The following is a 22,484-nucleotide window of genomic DNA, read 5'->3' on the forward strand; positions in this document are numbered from 1 at the left end:
CATAGTTATGTGAGAGCCCTAGAACTGAATATGTCCTGCTCATGGCCTGTCACACCAGAAACTGTAGATTCATTTGCCCTACACTGTGGCTAAACAAAACTGTCTCATGCCTGAATGCACACCTAGCCAATAAAAGCAAGAGTATTGTTTTTAAGACCTATTTCCTAACAGATATAAAACCAGCAGTGATTACATCTGAAGACACACTGAGGCTGAGGCAATTAATGTTCAAATTTTGTATGGCAAAATTTAGCCATGTATTTGAGGTAGAGATTTTCATGACATTAAGAATGATCAGTTGAAGTTGTTGAAAAACTTCAGAATAAAGTATGGAAGTTAAGAAACAGAAATGGATATAACAAAAATAATTCTGTTCTTGCAATTTCTAGTCAAACTAGCTGGATGATACTCAGCGTTTCCAGATATTTGTGTGGGAGAAGAGAGGAAATAAGAATAATTGCTTGAAGCAAAGCTAAGTCAAGAAAATCAGATTATATTTAGCTTAGAAATTAAGACCTTAAATTCCAAGAAACCTTGGTGGTTTGTATTAGGATTCAGAATTTGAAGAACCACCATGAAAGACAACTTGCTGTTTGATTAAGATCCAAGTACAAATCTGTATGCCTTTAGAATTAATGGAGTGTTCCCCAATCCTCATGAATTTTGTAGTTCTAGGACATGGCAATAGTGGTAACTTGAGGAATGTACATTACTTTTTATTTGACCGTTTCAGGATAAGTAGGTTTTAACTTTTTATTTCAGAACTGCATGCTTAGTTGTATTTTACTTTGAAAGATGCTGTTGCAAACATGCTACACTTCTAGAGTGTTTTCAGAAGTGTTCAGGACTGGAACTGAGTGGGATTTTCTTTGCCTTTTTCATGCCTTCCAGCTGATGGGTGGAATTTAAGTCCCCATGGTGCACAAACAGATGGGAAAATGTTGGTCTTTCATTTTCAGTCATCAGTGCTAATTCTTTTATCTTCTGCATGCATTAGTCAAACAGACTATGCCTGTCAAGCAATCTGTAATATGTGCCATGACAGCCTTGGGTTTTTTTTTTAACTCTACTGAAAATCTTTTCTGTGAACTGACATTGCCTACATTCTATTAGTTTAAGGAGGAAAATGCTTTATTCATGAACTAAATGGTTGCCAAAATGGTTGTGGAACTTTGGCAATTTTAAAGTACTACTTTTTTTACTATTTTGTGAAGTGATGCAACAATCAAGAAGCACATTTTCAAATAAAATTGGGGATTTTTGTAGGCATCGGTGTTTCTATCTATACAACTATAGGATGTTTTTTTATGAACAGACACTGTATTGGCACATACTTTTATCCCTTTTTACCCAGCATGTCATAGAGATACACGCCTGGGATTTTTGGAACACTATGATGTTCATTATGCACACTGGCATGCACCCTTAAATCTTATTTTCTAGACTATAACAAAAAAGAAAGTCTGTTTTGATGAGGAGTTAAGTTGTGTATTCAGATTTTGGTGCCCATTTTTGCAACATGGAACCCAGAAGAGCCATGAATTAAAGAACTTTGATCCACAGTGCAGCTGAAATATTTTACGTATTCAAGGATGAGTGAATATCAAACTACATTTATATGATCATTCCTTGACTGGTTTAGCATGTACCCATGATAGAAATATGTGAGTAATAGTGGCATAACATAAATTTGTGGTAATACAAATGCATCTATTTTAGCATTTACATAAAAGTATTAGCATAAACTTTTCAGCACTGCATTCTCTCCTGATTTATTGAGAGTGCTTTTTTGGAGAAATGTGTTTTATCCTTTTCAGTTTATTTTATATGCCTGGAGGGCACTTATAAAGCTCAGAATTCAGCTTTGATTCTGTAGGCTGTGTTGTCACAGACATAAGGGATTGAGCTTTGTGTTTGTGTTTTTATGATGTGGGTGGGATCAGGCATGCTGAAAATGAATTCAGACCTTTATTATATCACAAGTTAAGCTCATCCAGATGGCAGACAGTTCCTACTCCCTGTGAAAGAAAAGTTTTGGTGATGTGACAGGCATGGATTTATAGACAGTAGCAACTCTTACAGAGTTGAAAGCCCTGAAATAGAGCAAATATTGCAGACAGTAATATTGCAGCCTTTCCTGTGTGAGAGGTGGAAACTCCTGCTGCAGGTAACCATTAATTCAAGGTTATGGAAGCAATCCTGTAAATGGTGTGCTGGGTCAGTTTGCAGAGCTGTGCCCTCTGCAAGTCCATGTAAAAGGAAGTGAGAGGCTTTTCTATTTGTATTAAGGGAGAATTTGTTTTCCTGAATACACCTTAACATGATGCCCTACTATCAAGGAAATCAGCTGAGCCAGGAGGATTTGTTCCCTGCATTTTCTCTATAGCTACACAAGCCCAAGTAAGGCATGCATGAAACATTTGTTAGTGTACCTAACAGTTGTTACTTTTATTTGTTCTCCACAGATTTTAGTTCTTAATTTATATGTATAGATATGGAGTTTGGGTCCTAGTTACTTTGCTAAGAGACACTCTGTAAAGAAAGGAAGAAAATATTTTCAGACTTAATGAGGCCCCTGTTTGCATTTCTTCAATGCTTTTAGAAGTTCAGGTTTAAATGCATAAGAATTTATTGATGAAAACCTTTTATTTTGGAAAAGTTATGGCATACTTTATGGTTGAGGGATGGTGGTGTTTTGACATGGAACTTAACTAACTGCAAGTAACTTAACTGCCCAAGAGAAGACATGATTTATTATTTGTAAAATATAATACTTTGAAGTTCAAGTCATCAGTCTGGAGTTACTGAAATTCCCATTTAATAAAATATCAGGTGTGTTCCCTACAGACTGCAGTGATGGAAATTGCCTGATGAAGGATGAAGAATGGGATTTTCAAGGATTGCTTTTGTACAGGTGAAATTTCCACTTGCTTTTCTTCAAGATGTATGAAAGGAAGGAGGCTGCTAGGGTTAATTGTGCTGCAGATATTCCTATTTGGAGAATGATTTTCCATCAGACACGCTCTTGTCTTCCACAAGGGAAGTATACTGTCTTTTTTTTTTTTCTTTTCTTTTGGCAATCTACATTAAGGGTCAATAAGCCAAAACTGCAGCTAGAACAGCTTTGAGGTGACTGTACTGTTTGCCATGGGCTGTACTGAACTTCCATATCTTTGTAGATAGCTTATAAATGTTTGTGATCCCTTTCCATTTCTTTATCAAGTCCGGGGGGGGAGAAGTAAAAGTAAATATTTATAAATAGGTATCCTTCATGGTTGATTTCTAGTCCCTTTTCATGGGTTTCTTTTGATGTTTTGTTCTGGAACAGGAATCTTTTATTTCCTCTGGAGTGTAGATATTGGTTATCTATCTCCCAAATATCTTAAGAATCCGTGGTGTCATGGGGAAGGGTCTTCCTTAAAGGTTTATGTGGAGAAAAGTTAAAATGAAAGTATTAAGTCTGCAATCAGTGTTCTGAGAGACAATATTTAGATTTAGTAAAATATTTTCTAGATTGTTTTGTGCTCATAAAGAGAATCTAAAAGAGGCTACTCAGCTTGTGTCTGCAAGTTTTCTTCTTACTAAGCAGGCAGAACTCAATTATGATGGCAGCAGGTAGGGGAACTGTCAGTGGAGGATCTATAATTGTAATCACTTTTTTCCCCAGCTCTTTAGTAGCTGTATTGTGATTTCTGTGAAGTAATTTTCTGCCTGCAGAAAATCTGTTGTTGAAGTGAGTTGGAGGGAAGACATGCTTTTGAACTGAGAGCAGCTGCTCAATCTCACTTAATTTTTTATTTCTTTGTCATGGTTTCCTAATGTGGTGAAGTCTTTAGCTTTTTGGTTTTTTTAGCTTTGCCATGTGAGCTGTTCCTCATCTGTTCAGCATCATGAATTTGTGTGAAGTGGTATCCAGTGCTAATGACCTAAACCACAACACTGTGTAGAGCAACTTTATTCCTTTTGCTTTGTTAAGGAATAAGATTCAATAAGTCTAATAGCAGCCACAAAGAGGAGACAGCTACATTTGTGGGATTTGGTATCTTGAATGAAAATTAATGCAAGCCATTGAGGTTAGAGAGCAAGGTTGCAGGGCACCAGGGAGCCATGAGCATGTGGGATTTCCTGCATGTTTCCTTATTCTCAAAAAAATAGAGCTTTATATCCTGATTACTTTTGCTTTCTTTGTAACTGTTTGTGTACTAAGGGCTTTGGCAAGGATGTAGGATTAGCACAGTAGCTGGGGCATACATGAGAACATGCAGGTGTGTGTGTGTGTGTAAACCTTGGGTGTCCTTCAACGAGCAAAGCATTTTCATGGAATTAATTTGAAAAAGGAGGTCAATGAAGGGGGGAAAACTTAACTGCACATGTCATAGGAAGTGAAATGCCACTAATGTTTTATGAAGAATTACATTTAATCTTGCTTAATGACGTTTAAAAAATGGTGTGGTTTGTAAGTCATGTGGTTATATTTTAAAAAAATATGAAAAAGGGAAATGTTCAAGCTGTTAATAGAAAAATGCTAGCCTATCCCTGCAGGAAATTGATGAACACAGATGAGAGAATACTATAGACATGTTTCTATATTTGCATGTATATAAGTCTATACCGTTAGATACATATGGAATATGTGGAATTGAATAAAATAGATTACTAATATAAGAATATAAGTAGGTATAAAAAAGTCAGGTTTTGTGATGGGATTGACAGGTGACTGCACAATTTGCACACAGCTAGCATATTGTAGAAAATTGAACCATTTTAAGAACTGTGTAGAAGCCTCCTATTAGGAGAAAATTTTGGTTTTGTTTTTTTTTTTCCATAGCAACAGGTGTATTAATTTTTTTTCTGCCTCTGTCCTTTTTTTTTCTTTTTTTTTTGAAATATCCACACACATTCACATATTCCTCAGGGTCTACTGTGTTTCTCATTGCTTTCTTAAAAGCTCATTAAGCCAATGGTGGTAATCCTAGGAGACAGAGGCAATTGCTGGGTCATCATTTCTGTATTGCAAATATTTTATAATGCACCTGGGACTTTCTAATATATGAATAAAGCTAAATTACTTAGTGTTTTCAAATGTTTAAATAACCTGCATGGTCCACTGGTTTGAGAGAATAATTTAAGGTATGTGACAGAAGAAAGGATTTCAAGAATTTCATTGAATCATAGTCAGACTTTCAGGAATCTGCCCAATTTCCACCTAAAGTGGATTGATGCTGACTCTGGTTCAGAAAGTAGTTCCACCAGGAAGCCCTTCTGAGCACAATGTTTGGGTGCAAAATCTCTGACATCCTAGCTGGGAAGGTAAGCAGGAGGTAGTACCTAGGCTGAGAAATGCCCAAATCTCTCCCAAGTCCCTGGGGAACCTTGGTAAGTTAGGAGACCTCAAAGAATGCTTAAATCAGATTACACTCCTGTCCATATTGTTGTGATGGCATTGAGTTTCTGGACATACAACCCAGTGGTTATAACTCTGTCCTTGAACACTGGAGATGGCTGGAGAAGGTCTAAGCCCACAGCTTTTCATATGGTTTTCACCTATCCTGATGAAGTTAGACTGCCAATGCAAAAAATATTGTGGATTTCAGAGACACAGAAGGAAATAAATAATTTTAAATCTTTAAATAAGGACCCATTCCTCAGAATGGAGATTCCTGGGCCCTTGTTCTTTTTTTTTTTGAGTAATGGTAGTAGACATATTTTTCATTTGGGAATAATAAGTTGTATCACAGCACTAGAAATAAGAAAGAGTAGGAAGGAATATTGGTCAGATAATAAATAGTACAGAAGAAAGTCTTAAGACTTTCTAAAAAATTAAATGCTTAATGAAAAAATTGCCCCTCTGCATGATAAATTGATTTTTAGAATCTGTTAATTATTAAAAAAAAAAGATACGTTGAGAGATTGATTGTTACTGATTGCCTCTGAGTTAACAATATCACTAATTAAGCTTCCTAACTGCAGAATGTGAACTAAACTCAACTTTTAGCTTAGCAGTGGGAATTTGGACATTGATCCACTGAATACAGCTGCAGCAACACAGTCTTAAGAGTTTGTGACTGCATTTATACTTGGGTTCCTGTCTCAAGGGCCAAGGGGTAGCTTCTATAGGGACAGAGCACTGTAGAGGACTGTCCACGTGTGATGATGTCATGCAGTTGCTAGTTCTTGTAAATTCTTGCAAATCAAAACTTCCAGTAGTGCTTAGACTTCAGAAGCCATTTGGTCCTTTCCCCATCTTCTGGAACATGATTTGGGGAGGAAGGGTTCAGCTCCTACAGCATCCTGTTAAGCAAAAGCAGTGCTCTTTGTACTATCTTAAATTAGCCCCAAGTTTATTTGTGCAAAGATGTGATCATGGGATAAGTTGCAGTGGAGATGTGCAGTGTGTCATGTACTCTACACTGAATCTGAAGTTGCTCATCTCTCTTCCACTGAGTGGGAAACTGTCTTAAACTGCATCATGTTGGTAAAAAATGTGGGCATGCACATAGATTAGTATTGTGGAACTGTGCAGATCTGACCCATGTCAACAATATTGCTCCTGAGCTCTCTAGCTAATCTTAAGGGACTCCACTTTATTTGGAAATTAGCTATTCTACTCTGGTTTTCTGAAATGAAAATATTGAAAATATCAGAGACTCTACAGAAATTAAAACATAAATAAAAAATACAAACTAATGTGATCCTAATAAAAATTGAAGTATTTTGAATCATCATTGCTGGAGCCAGAAAGGAAATCTTTTATCCTTTCATTAGCCAAAGGTATTTTTTCTTTGGCAGCAGGCTCAGATTTCTGATTATGTGGGAATATTATGTAAATCTGGTAAAGTCTACTCAGTTATTATTGATCACCAGAGTTCAATCTCTCTTGCTGTATCTACATATGGATATCATTCTGCATAGCACAAATGCACTTCAGTTGCATTTTGCATTTGGTGTTATTTAACCTGGTCTCTTTAGAAACACCTCAACGTAATATATTTAAAGATGTTCTCTCTGTAGTCTTACTAAAATAGAAACAATGTATCATTTCAGACAAATAATTATCTCAAAAATATTTTGTATATACAGCATATAGTACATAAAATTTTGTAAAAGATTTCTTTTTATTGAGAAATGACTTGAGAAGGATGATGTGTTGAGAATAAATAAGCCAGTAAATTTTCACATACATTGAGCACCGCATGCAGAATTCAAGTGGGTTGTATTGAAATGGAATAAATATGGAATAGCATTTAGAAAATAAACAAGGTATGCATGTAAATTAGGAAAGCAATATCAGCAGCATGGGGACCGTTTTCCTCATGTTTCCTTCAAGAGCTGTGAGCAGAAACCTAAGAGCAAAGCAGGACTATATTCAGATAATCTGAATTCTGTCTCTAGTCACATCTGGGTTTCTTATTGTCTGGCCTGCAAGGTTGCATATGTAACAGAGCACTCAAGTTCATTTGCACAGTTCTGGACATCTGAATCTAAAGTAAGGTACAAAATCTGTGATGTTTGCAATGTGTTCCACACTAGTGCTGTAGCCCCTGGTTAGCAGTGGTCTAGTCCTGCTCAAGGTCTAGATTCCTGGTGTGGGCAGTGAGACAGAGCACAGCCCCAGTAAGCTCATAGATGGTGCAGAGCTGGGAGGCAGGGATGATACACCATATTAAAAATGCCAATTATTTAACTCATTAAATAAACTGTTTGTGAGCATTGCAAACATTTCTCAAGCTATTAATATAGAAATACCCAATGAAATTACTTGGAGATGAGTAATTCCATATTGTATCCTTCCTTCTGTGATATTACATATTAGAAATGAATTGAAAGTGTGCTGCTGACCAAAGTAATTATCCTACTTTTCCTGAATTTGATATATCAAAGGTCTTTTGGTTTCTTAACAAGGAATAAAATGGTCTTTTGACATTACCTGGAGATTATCTGTGTGCAAGGAAGAATCTATACCAGAAAGATTTTGTGGGTATTTGTTATATGCAAAGTAATGAGATATGAAATTGTTTTGCTTTCATAATTCTACCTTCACCAACAAACTCTCATGGGTCAGTGAGTAGAAAGAAAAACAAAAATCATACTTCCTAGTAGTGGAACAAGTGCAATAAATAGTTGCTAAACTATCCCCTAAAGATAATATGATCTTCAAATTCACCCTTTATTTGATTTCCTACCATCTTTTTGATTTTATCTGGCAGGACAGACAGTAGAAATTTATTTTCATAGCACTATAATGAATATAAGATTTTACTCTTTTGTCTCCTTCCATTCCTTTTCATTAAGCATGAAAGTCAAATCCTGTCATCTAATTTCATTTAAAAATTCAGAAGAAATACATCTAATCTAAATTTGCTCTCTGGGCTCCCCTTACAGTCAGTGCAACAAGATAAAGCTAGAAGAAAGTAGTGTATTTTGTAGGAGGACAGATTATTTTGCTGCATAGAATGTGGTCTAATAGGATGTAAGAGATGTTTGACACAGCTGAGGTGAATAATTTTTGATGTCTGTCTGTCCCCTGGTCACTGTGTAGGAAACTCAGATCACCTCAGACTAACAGTTCAGCTTCAAGTTTGATAACATAAAGGTTACATGAATTTGTTCATTTTTTGTATCATATTACCAGCTGAGCCAGAACCTGAGCCTACTGCAAGTTTTTCTTTGATACAATACTTACAGAAAAAGCTCCTGAAAAAAGCAGTCATGTCTTCTATTAATAATTTGATATTGCATTTGACCTCTGCTGCTGTGGTTTTAAGAAAGGCAGTCCTTGGCACTTCTCATTTTTATTAAACTCTTTATCATACAAGCTTTTAAAAAAGTAATTAAATTTACCTGAGGTCACACTTATTTCATAATTCCTTGCCATTAAAAGCCATAGAGAGAAATTTAAAATTAATTAATGTTACCTCTTAAAGAAGATACATGGCAATTCACTAGTAATGTAACTTCTAATGCTGTAACACTAGTAATGTAGGCTTCTATGTCTACCAGACATTTATGATATCTTCAAGAATGACAGCTTTTTTACTTAAAAAAAATATATTTTTCTACAGATTCTTACATTAACAATCTTTAATATAAAAAATATAATCATGCTGGTAAGTTTTTTTTTTCAAGCTTCTCATGAATCTGTTCATTTTAGCACCCCTCAACCCCAAGGGTTCTTCTTAGTTGTCACTCATTTATATTGAATTTTGAATGAAACTTAGAGAAATTTCAGCCTGGCTTCAGCCTGGCTTCTTTAGAGACTACAGTTGAAATTATCAAGCTCATTTTCATTGTCTCCAGTTGGTGACAAATGGCAGTTTCATTTAGCAGTGGATAGTTCTCTTTGAGGTTGGATTGATGGATGGGGCCTGAAGAGGTCAGGCCAGCTGACAAAGGTTACCCAGGCCAGCTGTCTGCCCATCCCTGCTGCAGGGTGTCTGTGCTGCTTGTCAGGCAGCTCTTGACCACTGCTGGTTACTGGTGGAGTGTTTTAAGGCAGACTGTAGTCAGTGACAGCTGACTTTAAAGTGTTTTGCTGCAAATGGTGATGGTTGCAAAACTCACCCATGAGCAACTCGGACATCTGCGTAGCAAAGCCAGACTGGACAGCCAGTGTGGCAACAGTGTCAGCTGTTTCAAACAAAGGCAGCCTTTTTGACATTCATGAGTCCTTCATTTTGTCTTTGCCTTTTTGTGTGTTTGCTTTTGTTTCAGGTTATAATCAGCCTGCTGCCTAAGAACCCCAGCTTTGAAATGTTTTTGAATAGGATCATGTAAGAACCCCAGTTATGTTTTGAGATTTCAGTGCAAAAACCTAAAGTGCTTTTAATTCTCGTCTGTAGGCTGGAGCAAATGTGCTTCTGCAAGATGTTAATGGAAATATTGCACTTGATTATGCTGTAGAAGGGACTGAATCTAGCAGCATCCTTCTGATGTACTTGGAAGAAAATGGTAAGTCAGCTCTTTAGCTTTTGGAATGCTTTTATTGAACATGTCATAAAAATAATAAGGATGTGTATTGATCAGATGGAAGAAGTCACACCAAAGCCAATTGAACTATATCAGTTTGGGGATGAAGGGGAGGAGGATGATTTGGAACCACAAATGTTTTCAGTGCATTTAAATTGGAACAACTAACAAAGGTTAATGGCAGTTGTCATTGTCAAAACTCCTTTTGACCTTTTGTATGGAGATATTAGAATGTAAATTCAAAGTAGAGAAACTGCAGCAATACAGAAGCTTTTAAAACAACTAATTTAACTATTCAAGGACTAGGTTTCACATTTTGCTTCATTTCCCATCTATAGTCTTAAAGAATACTTTTTTCAAGTGCTAAATAAATAAATCTTTACAAATAATTTGAATGAAAATGCATATGATACTTTATCTCTCATTCAGAAATATTAGTGTTGGTTTAGGGTTTTTTAATTGTGAAAATACTGTAGGGAGGTTTATATTATGAATTATGCTAAATATGTTATAGATGACAGGACTTGTATGGAAAAACTGGATTTGTTGCTCATCAGTTCCAAACTTAGATATGAGCTGAAGTGAGATTTCTAGCATTGTTTTTGACTATGAGGGGTTGTCTTAATATTGTATGTGGCTCATCTTAACACTGAGGAAAAGGCATCAAGCAAATATAATGAGCAATAATGTAAAAATTTGTATTTTCAACATTGTCTCCATATAAGGAATCTTTTTTAGCATAAACCAAGTTAAATTATATTCTGTTAATGAACACTTAAGGAAAATGTCAAGGAAATCATAGTGTCAGGTCCTATACTGCACACATCCAGAGTATTGCATGTTTTATAATTTTGTTTCCTCAGTGTGTGGCAGTGTCTTCGCAGCTCTGGTTTTGGATTTTTCTAATGGTAAAGCAGCTATTAGCTTCTAAAAGCTTGATTGCCTTTAAAAACACAGATATTTGTTGTCTAAATGTTCCAAATACTTTGACTCGCATTTAACAAGTAACATGCAAAACTCCTGTAGCATACAAGATATGGTCTGCTTATAGTGATATCTCTTTTACAGTAGTTAAGATAGGCACTATTCCTAATTAAACAGTGATTCTATGAGTGTTAGAAGTTACCAAATTAAAAAACTTAAATATTTTGAACGTGACATCTACCTCTACTGACTTTAGGTAGACAAGCTTAAGTTAATCATCCAGACCTTTAGGTCAATAGAGAGAAAGAGGAAATGCATGCGTTGTTTCATCTCTAACCTGGCAAGGTGAGGAGAATTGACTTCCAGGACTGTTTCTTTCTGCTGACTAATAAGAACTGAATTTGACAAGCTTTAGGGTTAGATTGTCAGGATAGATCAATCCTACCCCTTAACTGCAGTAGTGCATGAAGAGCTGGCTTTGGGGTGATCAGTGTCAAAATGCTCATCAACTTTTCTTGGTCTGCTAGTATTATTCTTGTAACAATAGGCAGCTCAAAGTATCCTTATTTTGCACTTGACTTTTGAAATTTAGTTAATACATATGAAACATTTGTATAGCCTACCAAGATTAATAGTAACTGAGGAGGAGATTCTTGAAGTAAATTAAGCTCTATGAGTAAGTATGAATTACTTTGAATTTCCCAGCCTCAGTGTTTCTCTGTGCATTGTTTTGGTGAAGTTCTTGTGGCAGCAATCCCCATACACACCTGCATATGAATACCTCAACACAGAGCAAGGTCAGGGCCAAGTCTCTTTATACAAGATTAGGTGATGCTGTAGTCAATACCATCTTTGGCCTGTAGTATTGAGAAACACCCAACCAAAGTCTCAGCCTTTAAATACAATGTATAAGGAATTTTTCCCTATTCTTTGAACTTCCCTACATTCCTAGAATGTTTTAATTTCATTTTCATGTTTCAATTCTCCATTCAGTTGTGCATCCTGGTTTACAATATTAAGAGATTTGTGTGTAGAGTAGACTATACTTTAATCATTGCCTCTAATTGCAGAGATCACAGAGAAAAGTAAAATTAGGTGCTTTATAGCTTAGCTAATGAGAAAAGCAGAAGCTATCAATCTACATTGATGAAACAAAGTAAGATTGGAACAAGTAACTTTGAAACCACAGAAAACATTGTTAATTGGAAACATTAGAGTTCTTAGAAGTCTAGTATGTATACAACTTCTACTAGATTTTACTACTGTGATAGTTTACTGTGTCTGTTTAATTTCACTAGAGATCTTAGTGACTGAATTGCTCTTCATTGTTTGAAGTAACTTAATTTACTCTGCAGAAGGCCTGGAGCCATAAGTGATAACAATAGCCTTGAATGCCTTTAATGATTTATATATTTTAAAACAGTTACTGAGTTAGTTCTTTGAGTTCTGCTTGTAAATGATCTGTTAGGGCACAGGAGTACCACAAGTACAAAATATTGTAATCATGTAGAAACTGCCAGAAAGCTTTGATATATACTTTACTGTTATGGAACACAACATATTAGGATATTTTGTGGAGATTTTATTACAGAAGTCTAATGAAATTAATAGTATTTCATTAAAATATTCTCTTTTCCTGTACAGAAATTAGCTTCCTCTGCTATTATATTACATTATATAAATAATCTTACATTGTATTAAGTAATTATTGACTGAAGAAAGAAATTAGCAGACTTCAGTTACCTAAGAGAACACAATTTGAGGTACACATTCTCTGTATATAAAGAGCTTTGTTTCTGTTGAGTAATGATTCTGGCATGTTGTGAGTTTCATTTAAGATATCTCTAATCGAGGATGGAAGGGAAATACAGCAGCCTGCTTTATGCTTAGGAAAGTGTGTGAAACAGCTTAACTGTATCATATTAGATTATGTCCAAGGGGCTCTCAGAAGCCTAGTGGGCTCATGAGCTCAAGGACTCTATTTGGATTGATTTATCCAAATTTAATATCTGGTAGCCACTCTACAGCAAACCTTCCTAGAGCCAAAGAGATGCTTTGAAGGTAGGCATCTGTAATGAGAGGCGTGAATTAAGATCTGAAGGGTTATTAATTTGACCAGCTACAAGGAAAACACCAGTAAAAGCTGTTATATTTGTTCTGTGCCAAGATGTCATTGGTTTTCCATGTTACTAGTGTTCCTGTTTTGCTATGAAAATAAAGTCACGACTTATTTAAGGATTTCAACATCTGCCGAGGCAAGGCCAACTGAGAGAACGCCAGGTGGGACTTGAGATTCCACTTCTCTCTAGCCTCTCATTCCAGTGCTAACCCATCTTTATGTAATTTCTTTTCATTTTGTTTTCATTTGAAGTTTTCTTTGTTGCCTCTTACACCTTCAGCTTCAAATCCATTCACTGTTTACTTTCAGGAAGTGTCTCCCTTCAGAGGTGAAATTAAAATAATAATGTGTCCTGGTTTAGGGCAAATGTGGGAGGAAACTTCTAAAGGGGTCCCTCTAGAAAGCAGATTCAAGTGACCCCTCCCCCAACTTGTTCAGGAAAAGATTGCTTGGAGAAAAGTGGAAAAAACCTCTTTATTTAACAAGCAAAGTATTCAGAAACATATGAAATGAGTAATATTAAACAATAAAACCTCTTGCTGTTCTGAAGAGATGGCAAATTCAGAAAGTCCTTGTCATGGGATGTAGCTTGGCTCACTCAGTCTCTTATCACTTAGTCTCTTATCCCTCCAGCACTGGAAAATTCCTTGTCCCTGATGGCCACAGGTGTGAGCTCCTGCTGTTCTTCTGGGTTTTCAGTTCAGAGCAGGGCTGATCAGTTCCAAGAAAAAGAAAAAGCACAGTCTGGGGGACTTCTCTGCCTCCGCTAGCTAAAAAAACTACCAAAAAAACAAAGGAGAGCTCCCTCCCACTGCTCACTGCAGACAACACAGTCCAGGAGTACAATGTGGGGGCACAAGTGCAGTTTCTGATAACAAACTCCATTCTTCTTCCCACCCACTTCTCTCTTTGAACCAGTCTTAAGGTGCAGAACTTAATATCCAGCATAAACAGAGCAGACAATTGGGGATACCCATCATAAAGTCACTCAGTGCATAATGTAAAAGGGTGATTGTTTTTTCACTATTTGTCCTTCTTTCTTCTAAACCTACCTGATTGATTATTGAAATCATCAAGAAAGTCCACCCAGCACCTTCCATAACTTTTGTTTTGATTAATTACAGTTTTAATTTTAAGGCAAACCTTTTGAGTCATTTATGGCATTTTAAAACAATCAAACTTTAAATGACTGCCAGTGTTTCTGGAGGCAGAATGGTCTATTGTAGAACTGTGTCAGTGAAACTCTGATCCTGGCGTATGATCCTTGTTTCCTCCTTTTCCATTAGGCTGTTTTAAATATTTAATACTTTGAGGAATGCAACATTTTTGTTTATTTTGTTACTTGGTATTTAGTTGTATAGTGGATTGCATGACTCAGCTATAAACTAAAACTGACTGACAGATAGTTCTTGATTCTGTATTTGCCAAGTCATAGGAGGTGACACATTCACTGTAATTAATTTCCAAAGAAAATATTCTCTTTTGTCCTCCAAGACCTCAGACTTCAGTTTTCAGTAAGATAACTTTGCACTCCAAGAACATCAGCCTTATTGTTGAATCTGAGAAAAGAATATTTGGACATTTACTTTTTTTTAAAAGAACTGTCTACATATCACAGGGATCTCAAAGTGAATTTAATGGCTTTCTTGTCTGTTGTGTAGTGAGAGTTTCATGCAGTAACAGATAATTACTTAAGCAAAAGAAAACCATCTGTGGTGGTTTTATTTTTTGAAGATTGACTATATTTAAATAACATATCTACCCAAAGGTACGGATGGTACTCCTTTTTCTACTGTGAAACAGGTACAGGAGAAAAAATGGGTATTGCTTTTCTGCAAAGTGTTTTATACAGTATTATTCAGTTTCTGTGGGGGCAAATGAATTTAAAATAGCTGGTTAAAGGTTATTGACCTTTGATGGTAACAGAGATTTCATGCAGTTAAGCAAAATCTATTATGCTATTCCAAGCTCGGGGAATAATAGGTCTGTTTTGTTCCCTGAATATTAAAAGGATCATATTCAGGTGTCTCAGAAAACTGCCTATAGAGCAAAAATCTTGTGCAAGCCCCATCCATTTAGGTGGCTTTGTATGGTTTAAATCAGTTAAAATATTGTGCAGATTTTACAAATATAGACCATTGTTTGTTAAATTTTTACTAGCAAGGGAATTAAGCCTTACTCTTCAGCTGCAAAATAGAAAAAATAAATTTATTTTACTGCCTTGCAGCAGTAGGTAGAAATTTAAAAGAAAAAGAAGCTAAATGTTAGTACAGATTCCTACAGAGAAGACAGCTTTTAACATTAGCCAGAAATAGCCAACTTGTCAATTACTACAATAAGGAGAATTTCCCTGAAGCCAACAGTTAACAACATATGGGACATATGACATGTGCAGAAAAATCTAATTTAGAAAAGTAGTGGGCAAGGATTAAGAAAAAATTTACTGCAAACCTGACACTTTACAGTAATCTAGAATGTGATAGGAAGATATACCAAAATTAAACTGTAAGTTAATTTGAAGTTATCCATAAAATCTGGTGTGGTCGCAGTAAAAGCTCCCACAAAGCTGCTCACCCATTCCCTTCCTGAAAAGGACAGCAAGATTGCTTACCAGTTACTGTCACAGGCTAAATAGATTCAACTTGGTGAAATTAGTCATTCACCAGATTCAACTTGGTGAATTCCTCAACTGGAATAAGTTGAGGTAGAGGAAAACAGAAAGACATACATTAGGACAAGACTTTTCTTCCCCTCTTTTCACTTTTCACTTCCCCTCTTTTCCCTTCTTCACTCCAAACTCTTCTACCGTCACAAGCAGCACATGGCATTGGGGAGTTGGTACCTGGCAGTCTCCCTCTCTGCCCCTTTTCTTCTTCACACTTTTCCTTTGCTCCATTCTGTTTTTTGGGGTTTTTTTCAGGTATGGAGCTCCTTTAGGAGTGTCTATCTGCTTTGCCACACTTGGCTGCAGGCTCAGCTGTGTGCTGCTGAGGGTCTGCTAGAGCTGATAGGACAGCCCCTGCCTCTCCCCACACACCCCATCCCTACAGCCCCACAACTGCCAACACCTGCACAGTACATCTCCTTGTGTGTTTCTCAATACTCTGGCACTTTTTGTGAGAATTGAATCAAAATGAAGATCCTAGTTGTGTGTATTTTTCATTTGGATTATTTGTTGTTAGTTAAAAATAATGAATCTGTACACCAAAATGTTTTAGCATTGAGGTTGTGGTACAGAAACCCTTGAACAGATCTAGTAATCCAATGAGGGGAGAAAAACTCTTAGATTTTCTTCAGTGCAGTCAAGAAAATAAAGGGATATCAATCAATATTATTTCAGAAAAATACTGGTCTAGACTTTAATATTTCAAACTATTTTACAGATATTAAGGAATTATTGCTAATATACTCCATCAAGAACTCACTAAAATGCCAACACATACAGATTGTTAGCACTAAAGATCAGCAAGCTTCAGCTAAAACTAAATTCTCTAATATATTTTCTGTTTCAGAACCATATGCACCATGATCTTGATTTATGCTCACAAATTTTCTTTCAACAATATTGATGCAGTCAGTTGACAGAAAAATAGGCAATCAAAACAAAACAGCCTCAGGGTGGCTCAAAGCTTTTTCCCTTTGATTCTTGTTGATTGGGAACCACCTACCCATAAGATTATCACACACAAAATAATATTTTTTCTGAAGAGAACCTGATTAATTGATGGTAGGGGTTAGGTGTTGGTGTTGCCAGTGAGAACAGAGGAATAAATGAAATGTTTCAGTAGGTCCTTTCAAAAATAATGCACATGGAAAATGTGGCACATTGGAAAATTTCATAGTTGACAATGTTTATTTTCCTTTGGCCCTTGGGTTTTCTAATATAAGTGTGAATGAGCTACCTTAATTTTTAATTTTTTATAGTTCTTGGGGGGCTTTGAAGTCTTAGATTCTTAATATTTTTGTGTTTCCAGCATGTCACCCATATGTTTCTATCAAAGGGAAAACCTTTAAATTCACTGTTCAGACTTTTGGCACTGAAATTAACATTTAAAATTATAGCAAATAGTTTATGGTCTAGTTTTCTAACAGATGCTAGAAGGAAAATAGACTTGACTAATAAGCTTTGCAAAGGTTTGAAAAAAGATTGTGAAGAACATCAGAAAATGGGGATGCCCTTTCAGCATTCTTTTAAACATCTTATCAAGAGATCTATTTCATTACCATTAGAACCATATTTTCTCTTTTTTATGGAATTCCTAAAATTATAACCTTAATCAAGATGGAAAACTTGTCAGTGCCCACAGTGCACCCACAGGCCCTGTGACCTCCATCCCTGCTCCCAGGCCCTGGCCCTGCCTGAGCTCAAGGGCCAGCTGTGGTGGCCTCATGACCTGGGGGCTGTTGGATGGGAGGGAGCTAAGCTGGGAGGCAAAGCTGGGAGCAGCACTGTCATAATCTTTCATCCATCCTTTGTCTCTGGAGCCACATTTAGTCTCAGGTCCTTGCCTGAGGCAGTCCTGTGCCCAGCCATGATCCTTGCTGACCTTAAACCTGGACCAATGACTTGACTCTTTGATTCATCTGATTTACTTAGATTTGTCCCTGGAGGCTTTTCTGGCAACCACAGAACTTCTGTTAGCCCTGATTCCCATCACCAGACCTGCTCGATTTTCTTTTTTGGGTATTGTGGGACTGTGCCCTGGTCAGCAAGGATGGTGACCTGCCTGGCCTGTGTTCACCCTCAGCTCCTGCCTCCCTTGCATTTGTTGGGTAGCCTGCTTTTACTGCTCTCTCACAAAAAAATAACTATAGAATATTAAAACCTTACAGTAAAATCTGTAGTGTAGAAATACCATCTGTGATGATCTAATTTCAGACATGATATTTACCAGAAGTAGCCAGAGACAGTGATATACTTATTTTGCTTCTGTGTTCTAGTATTAATATAACAAAAAAAAAATAAACATGCATTACATGTCCACAAATGAATGCATTAATATTAAGCCTTGAAATTGTGTCAGCCTTTTAAAATAAATTACAAAAGATATTTTTGTTTTCATGCAAGTTAAGAGACAGTTCACTTAGCTAATTTTAGCTGAAAGGATCATCAATGTCCTTATTGTAGAAGAGAGAGGAATAAAAGCATGTTCACTAGTGTGGGAGAATTGTCACTCTGATATCTACGTGAGGAGGAGGTGGGAACTTCACTTCTGATAGCATATTCAGACTAGAAGGAGATAAACCTAATCAGCCCAGAAAGCCAACTGTGCCTTGGACAGCATCCAAAGCAGTGTGGGCAGCAGGACAAGGGAGGTGGTTCTGCCCCTCTGCTCCACTCTGGTGAGACCCCACCTGCAGTGCTGCATCCAGCTCCTGGCTCCCCAGCACTGGAAGGACATGGAGCTGTCACAATGAGTACAGGAGATGCCAACAAGATCACTGGAGGGATGGAGGATCTCTCCTATGAGGAAAGGCTGAGAGAATTGTGCTTGTTCAGCCTGGAAAAGAGGGTTTGCCGTGACCTCGTTGCAGCCTTCCAGTACCTGAAGGGAGCCTATAGGAAAGATGGAAAGAGACTGTTTACATGGACATGTACTGACCGGACAGGGACAGTAGTTTTTAACTGAAAGACAGTAAGTTTAGTTCAGATATTATTCATTCCTTACTGTGAGGATGGCAGAAGAAATGAAGAATTGAAAAAATGAAGAAATTCCTTACTGTGAGGCACAGGAACAGGTTGCCCAGAGAAGCTGTGGATGCCTCATCCATGGGAGTGCTCAAGGCCAGGTTGGATGGGACTCTAAGCAACCTGGTCTAGTGAAAGGTTTTTTTCTAGTTCAGACACCCTGCCCATAGGAGGGTGGTTGAACTAGATTGACCTTTAAGGCTCCTTTCAACCCAAGCCAGTCTATGGAACTAAAGATACTTCACTAAACATAGGTAATGATATCTTTAAAGGCAGACAGGCAAAACCCTCCAGGAACAATCAGTCAGTACTGCTGCAGTGAGTTAGAGCTATGGGCTTCAATAATTTTGCAAGTATATGTTCTTTTGCAGAATCTGAAAATATTGGCTTCCCTTCTTGCATAGTAAATGTTGCTGGCATGTATTTGTTTATATGCTGACCTTTGAAAATCAGATTCACATAATGCCAAGTGCACAAGGGGTATTGAACAATGTAATCTCACAAAAATAATGCTTTTTACTAAGATATCTAGTAAGCAGCCAGAAAAGTCCTTCTAAAACTTTAAGCAAATAAAATAATAGATACATTCAGATATTTCAATGAATTAAAATTAGTACTTAAAGAGTTGTATCATGATTTTTTTTTTTTAACATCCTATTCTATGCTGCACAGAAGAAAAATACAAATTCTGAACTGTGGTATCCCCTGAATTATAGAAGAGTAAGAGAGGCTCATCATACATGGGGTGAAGAGCCTTGATTTATCTACAGCTCTGTGCAGGAAGGACAGATATATAGATAAGAGTGAGAAAAAACTCAAGTGTGAGGAGAGAGATTGGTTTCTCAAAGCCATTGAAAGTTTTTAATGTACATTTGTGTTTGCAAGACAAAATGCTGTTGAAATCTCCTTAAGAATGTAAAGCCCATTGGAGAATGAGACCTGCATGTTACAGCTAGAGTGGCTGCTGAGGGTGTGTGCAATGGGTGTTTGCCAGAGTGCTTCAGTGCTTTTCTTTGTACTGATCCCAGGAATGGGTGTTCTCCTTGCACACTTCTTTGTACTGGACATTTGTGAGAAAAAGGTGTTTAATAGCAACCCTCAGTTCTGTTTGCCTTGCATTTCTTTATCACTGACATTTTTGGAAAGTTACTAATGCATTATTTATCTGAGGTTTTTCTATTCCTTTTGGTTGTCACCTCTATAACCATATGCCAGAGAGTGAGACAGCCAAAGCACATGAAACAGCCTTGTTAGGTGATTTTCTTAAACAGTGAGAGAGAGGTAATTTATTTTGTAGCTTTTAGGTTATATTCCTGCCTGACATCAGTGCTGATACTCATCACCAAATGCGTGCCCTGCCGGGTCACTGATGTACTGATGTTTTAGCTATTCCTTTTCCATCTTATCTCCTGCAGAATTCTTGACTGTGTAGCCCTTCTGATTTTACAGGATATTTTGAGTGTTTTTTCCATTATATGCCTTTTTTATTTTTTTTTTACTTTCCAGTTTTTGAAATGTGAATCCATTCCCATAGTAGATGCCAATGTGTTTTTCTTCCTCTTTTTATTCATGCTGGCTGTCGTCCCATTTCAGCTGAATATCTAAACCACATTTCCCCTTTGAAAAGCAACGTGAAGGTCATTCTTTAATTCAGGCAGTGAGAGTTAGTTACTGTAAGAGCAGCATTTTTTTGTTCCATCTAAATTCCTGGAAAGTATCACACCCTGGGGAGGGAGACCAAACTCCCCAGAATTATGAACTTGATTAAAGGAAAGCACTTATTGACAAGGTCTCCTTGTTTGAGGCTCACAGAATTGTACGTGTGCATGCTTGATAAATCTGCTTCTCAGCTCCCCACCAGAGAAGTCTTGGCTTGAAGCTAAATAGCTCCTGAGTTCTTGGAATTCAAAACTATGTTTCTAAAACTGAAACAGATTATTTTTGCATGTATTCATTATATTTTTTGTAAAGATAGAGAAAGGGAAACTATTGTTTCTGTAGCATTTTCAAACCCACTCTGAATATTTAAAAAGTGAAGTCTGTGGAAGCATGTCCCTTTGGTACCTCTCTTGCTGGGCTGATTTTCTTCTGTTTGTTTATTGAAATATGTATCATTCATTTATACAACTATTAGTTTGAAGCCAGTAAAGCTGTCTTGAATAGGTTTTATATTCACACAGACTGTGACTTTTATTGCTCTGTGGTTTATGCGTTTTCTCTGAGCTCATGGCTGCATTACATTTATGAGAGAAAATAATTATTAAGCAGCAATTAATACAACTGAATGCATTTCTTGATTTTCCCTTATACATGAGCAGAGTTAATCTTTCAACAGCTAGGTTTTTGGTAGCCCCAGCTAAGTCATAACCAAGTTTCTATAAAAGGCAATTTACAGGGAGTAAGGATCAATATTTCACTGTTAATATAACAGTGTACTGATATGTTAATTCTCTGTGTTGGGTGTAAGTCAGTAGTAAATTGCTAGAAAAGGCTGAGTAAACTCAGCTGGCCTCTGCCCTCAACTTGTAGGCATTACTGTAATTTATGCTAAACATGATGAAGGAAACAAACTCATAATAACTGTGTTTCACTCTCAGTGGGGTTTTTTTTGGATTTTTTCATTTTTCATTTTTTCTTCCTGGGAAAATCAGAAACTGTATTTCTAATTTGTGGATTGTGAACTTAGTTTTTGTTTTTGAGTGTTTGAGATATTCTCAGATAAAGAGGTAGTAAATTAATTTCCACCCATTTCCTCTCTACTTGAAACCCCAAAACTTTTTCTAATTGTTTACTGGATATATCAAGAGAAAGAAAAAAATTGACATAAGTTCTGTAAACAGTACTTAAGCATGCCTGCCTTCATCAGGTATAAAATGCTTCATCTATTTTTATACTTTAATCTTCCTTACCTGAGAACATCAGAAAAAAACTTCATCTGGACCAGTGAAGTTTAATTTTGTCTGCTCAGTCTTCAATGTTGGGTGTTTAAAATGCCAAGTCAACACTGCAAATGAGAATTAATTTGGGGTGTATATTGCCCTTAGGTATTTGGGAGAGTTCGGTTACTGGGACAAAAGTATTCAACCGTTAATTTACTGTTGCAAAAAGCAGGAAATGGGTAGAAACAGAAAGGGAAAAAAAATTAATTGACATCATGCAGCATTGGTAGTCTGTAAATGTCATCAGGTAGTTTCAAATAATTACTCTGAAATGTGATGAAGGCATAAAAGCTGTAGTTCTGACAAAAAAAAAATGATTGTTAGGAGACACCGAGAGCATACTGTGAAATTGGTATTGTGTTCTGGTCTAGCAACTTTCAGGCAGTAGGATGTTAAACACATTCTCCTTTGGGGACATTGTCTAATTTAATCCATCAGTGTCATATATATACATATATATATATATATGTATGTATGTACGTATGTGTTTGTCTAAATTACATTAATATGAAAGATTACAGGGTTGATCCAGATAAAAAAACCCACAAAACATTTAGGTGACAGGTCTAAAAATAAAAGAATTGGAAGACAGTGATTACACTCAACATTTCACTTCAGAGGTGAAACTCTTACAAGTGTTGCAGGCAACAGAACATAAAGCTGTATGTACAGTGGCATGTTGAAAAAAACTATTTGAATTCTTTGATGACCTACATATTGTGCGCCCATTTATACAAGGGTATAAATTGCACCCATTTATACAGGGCAGATTAAAACTAAGAAACTGAAAATATTATTTTACTCTGAAACAAGCTTCAGTTTTTTAGTAATATAAAGAACTATAAGA

At 36.6% G+C, this 22,484-nt stretch overlaps 1 protein-coding gene across 5 annotated transcripts in view; it reads left to right on the forward strand.

The window, feature by feature from the left end:
• The window catches only part of MYO16 (myosin XVI), a 359,080-nt gene that overhangs the window by 135,976 nt on the left and 200,620 nt on the right, over positions 1-22,484 (forward strand). For all 5 annotated transcript variants that reach the window (XM_071430590.1, XM_071430592.1, XM_071430591.1 and 2 more), the window contains exon 5: positions 9,840-9,948. In XM_071430590.1, coding sequence (XP_071286691.1) covers positions 9,840-9,948 — 109 coding nt within the window. The remainder of the gene's footprint in view (positions 1-9,839; positions 9,949-22,484) is intronic.

This window comes from Agelaius tricolor, unplaced genomic scaffold, assembly GCF_023055355.1.
Source record: "Agelaius tricolor isolate 1412-34295 unplaced genomic scaffold, bAgeTri1.0.p SCAF_7, whole genome shotgun sequence".
NCBI classification, from domain to species: domain Eukaryota; kingdom Metazoa; phylum Chordata; class Aves; order Passeriformes; family Icteridae; genus Agelaius; species Agelaius tricolor.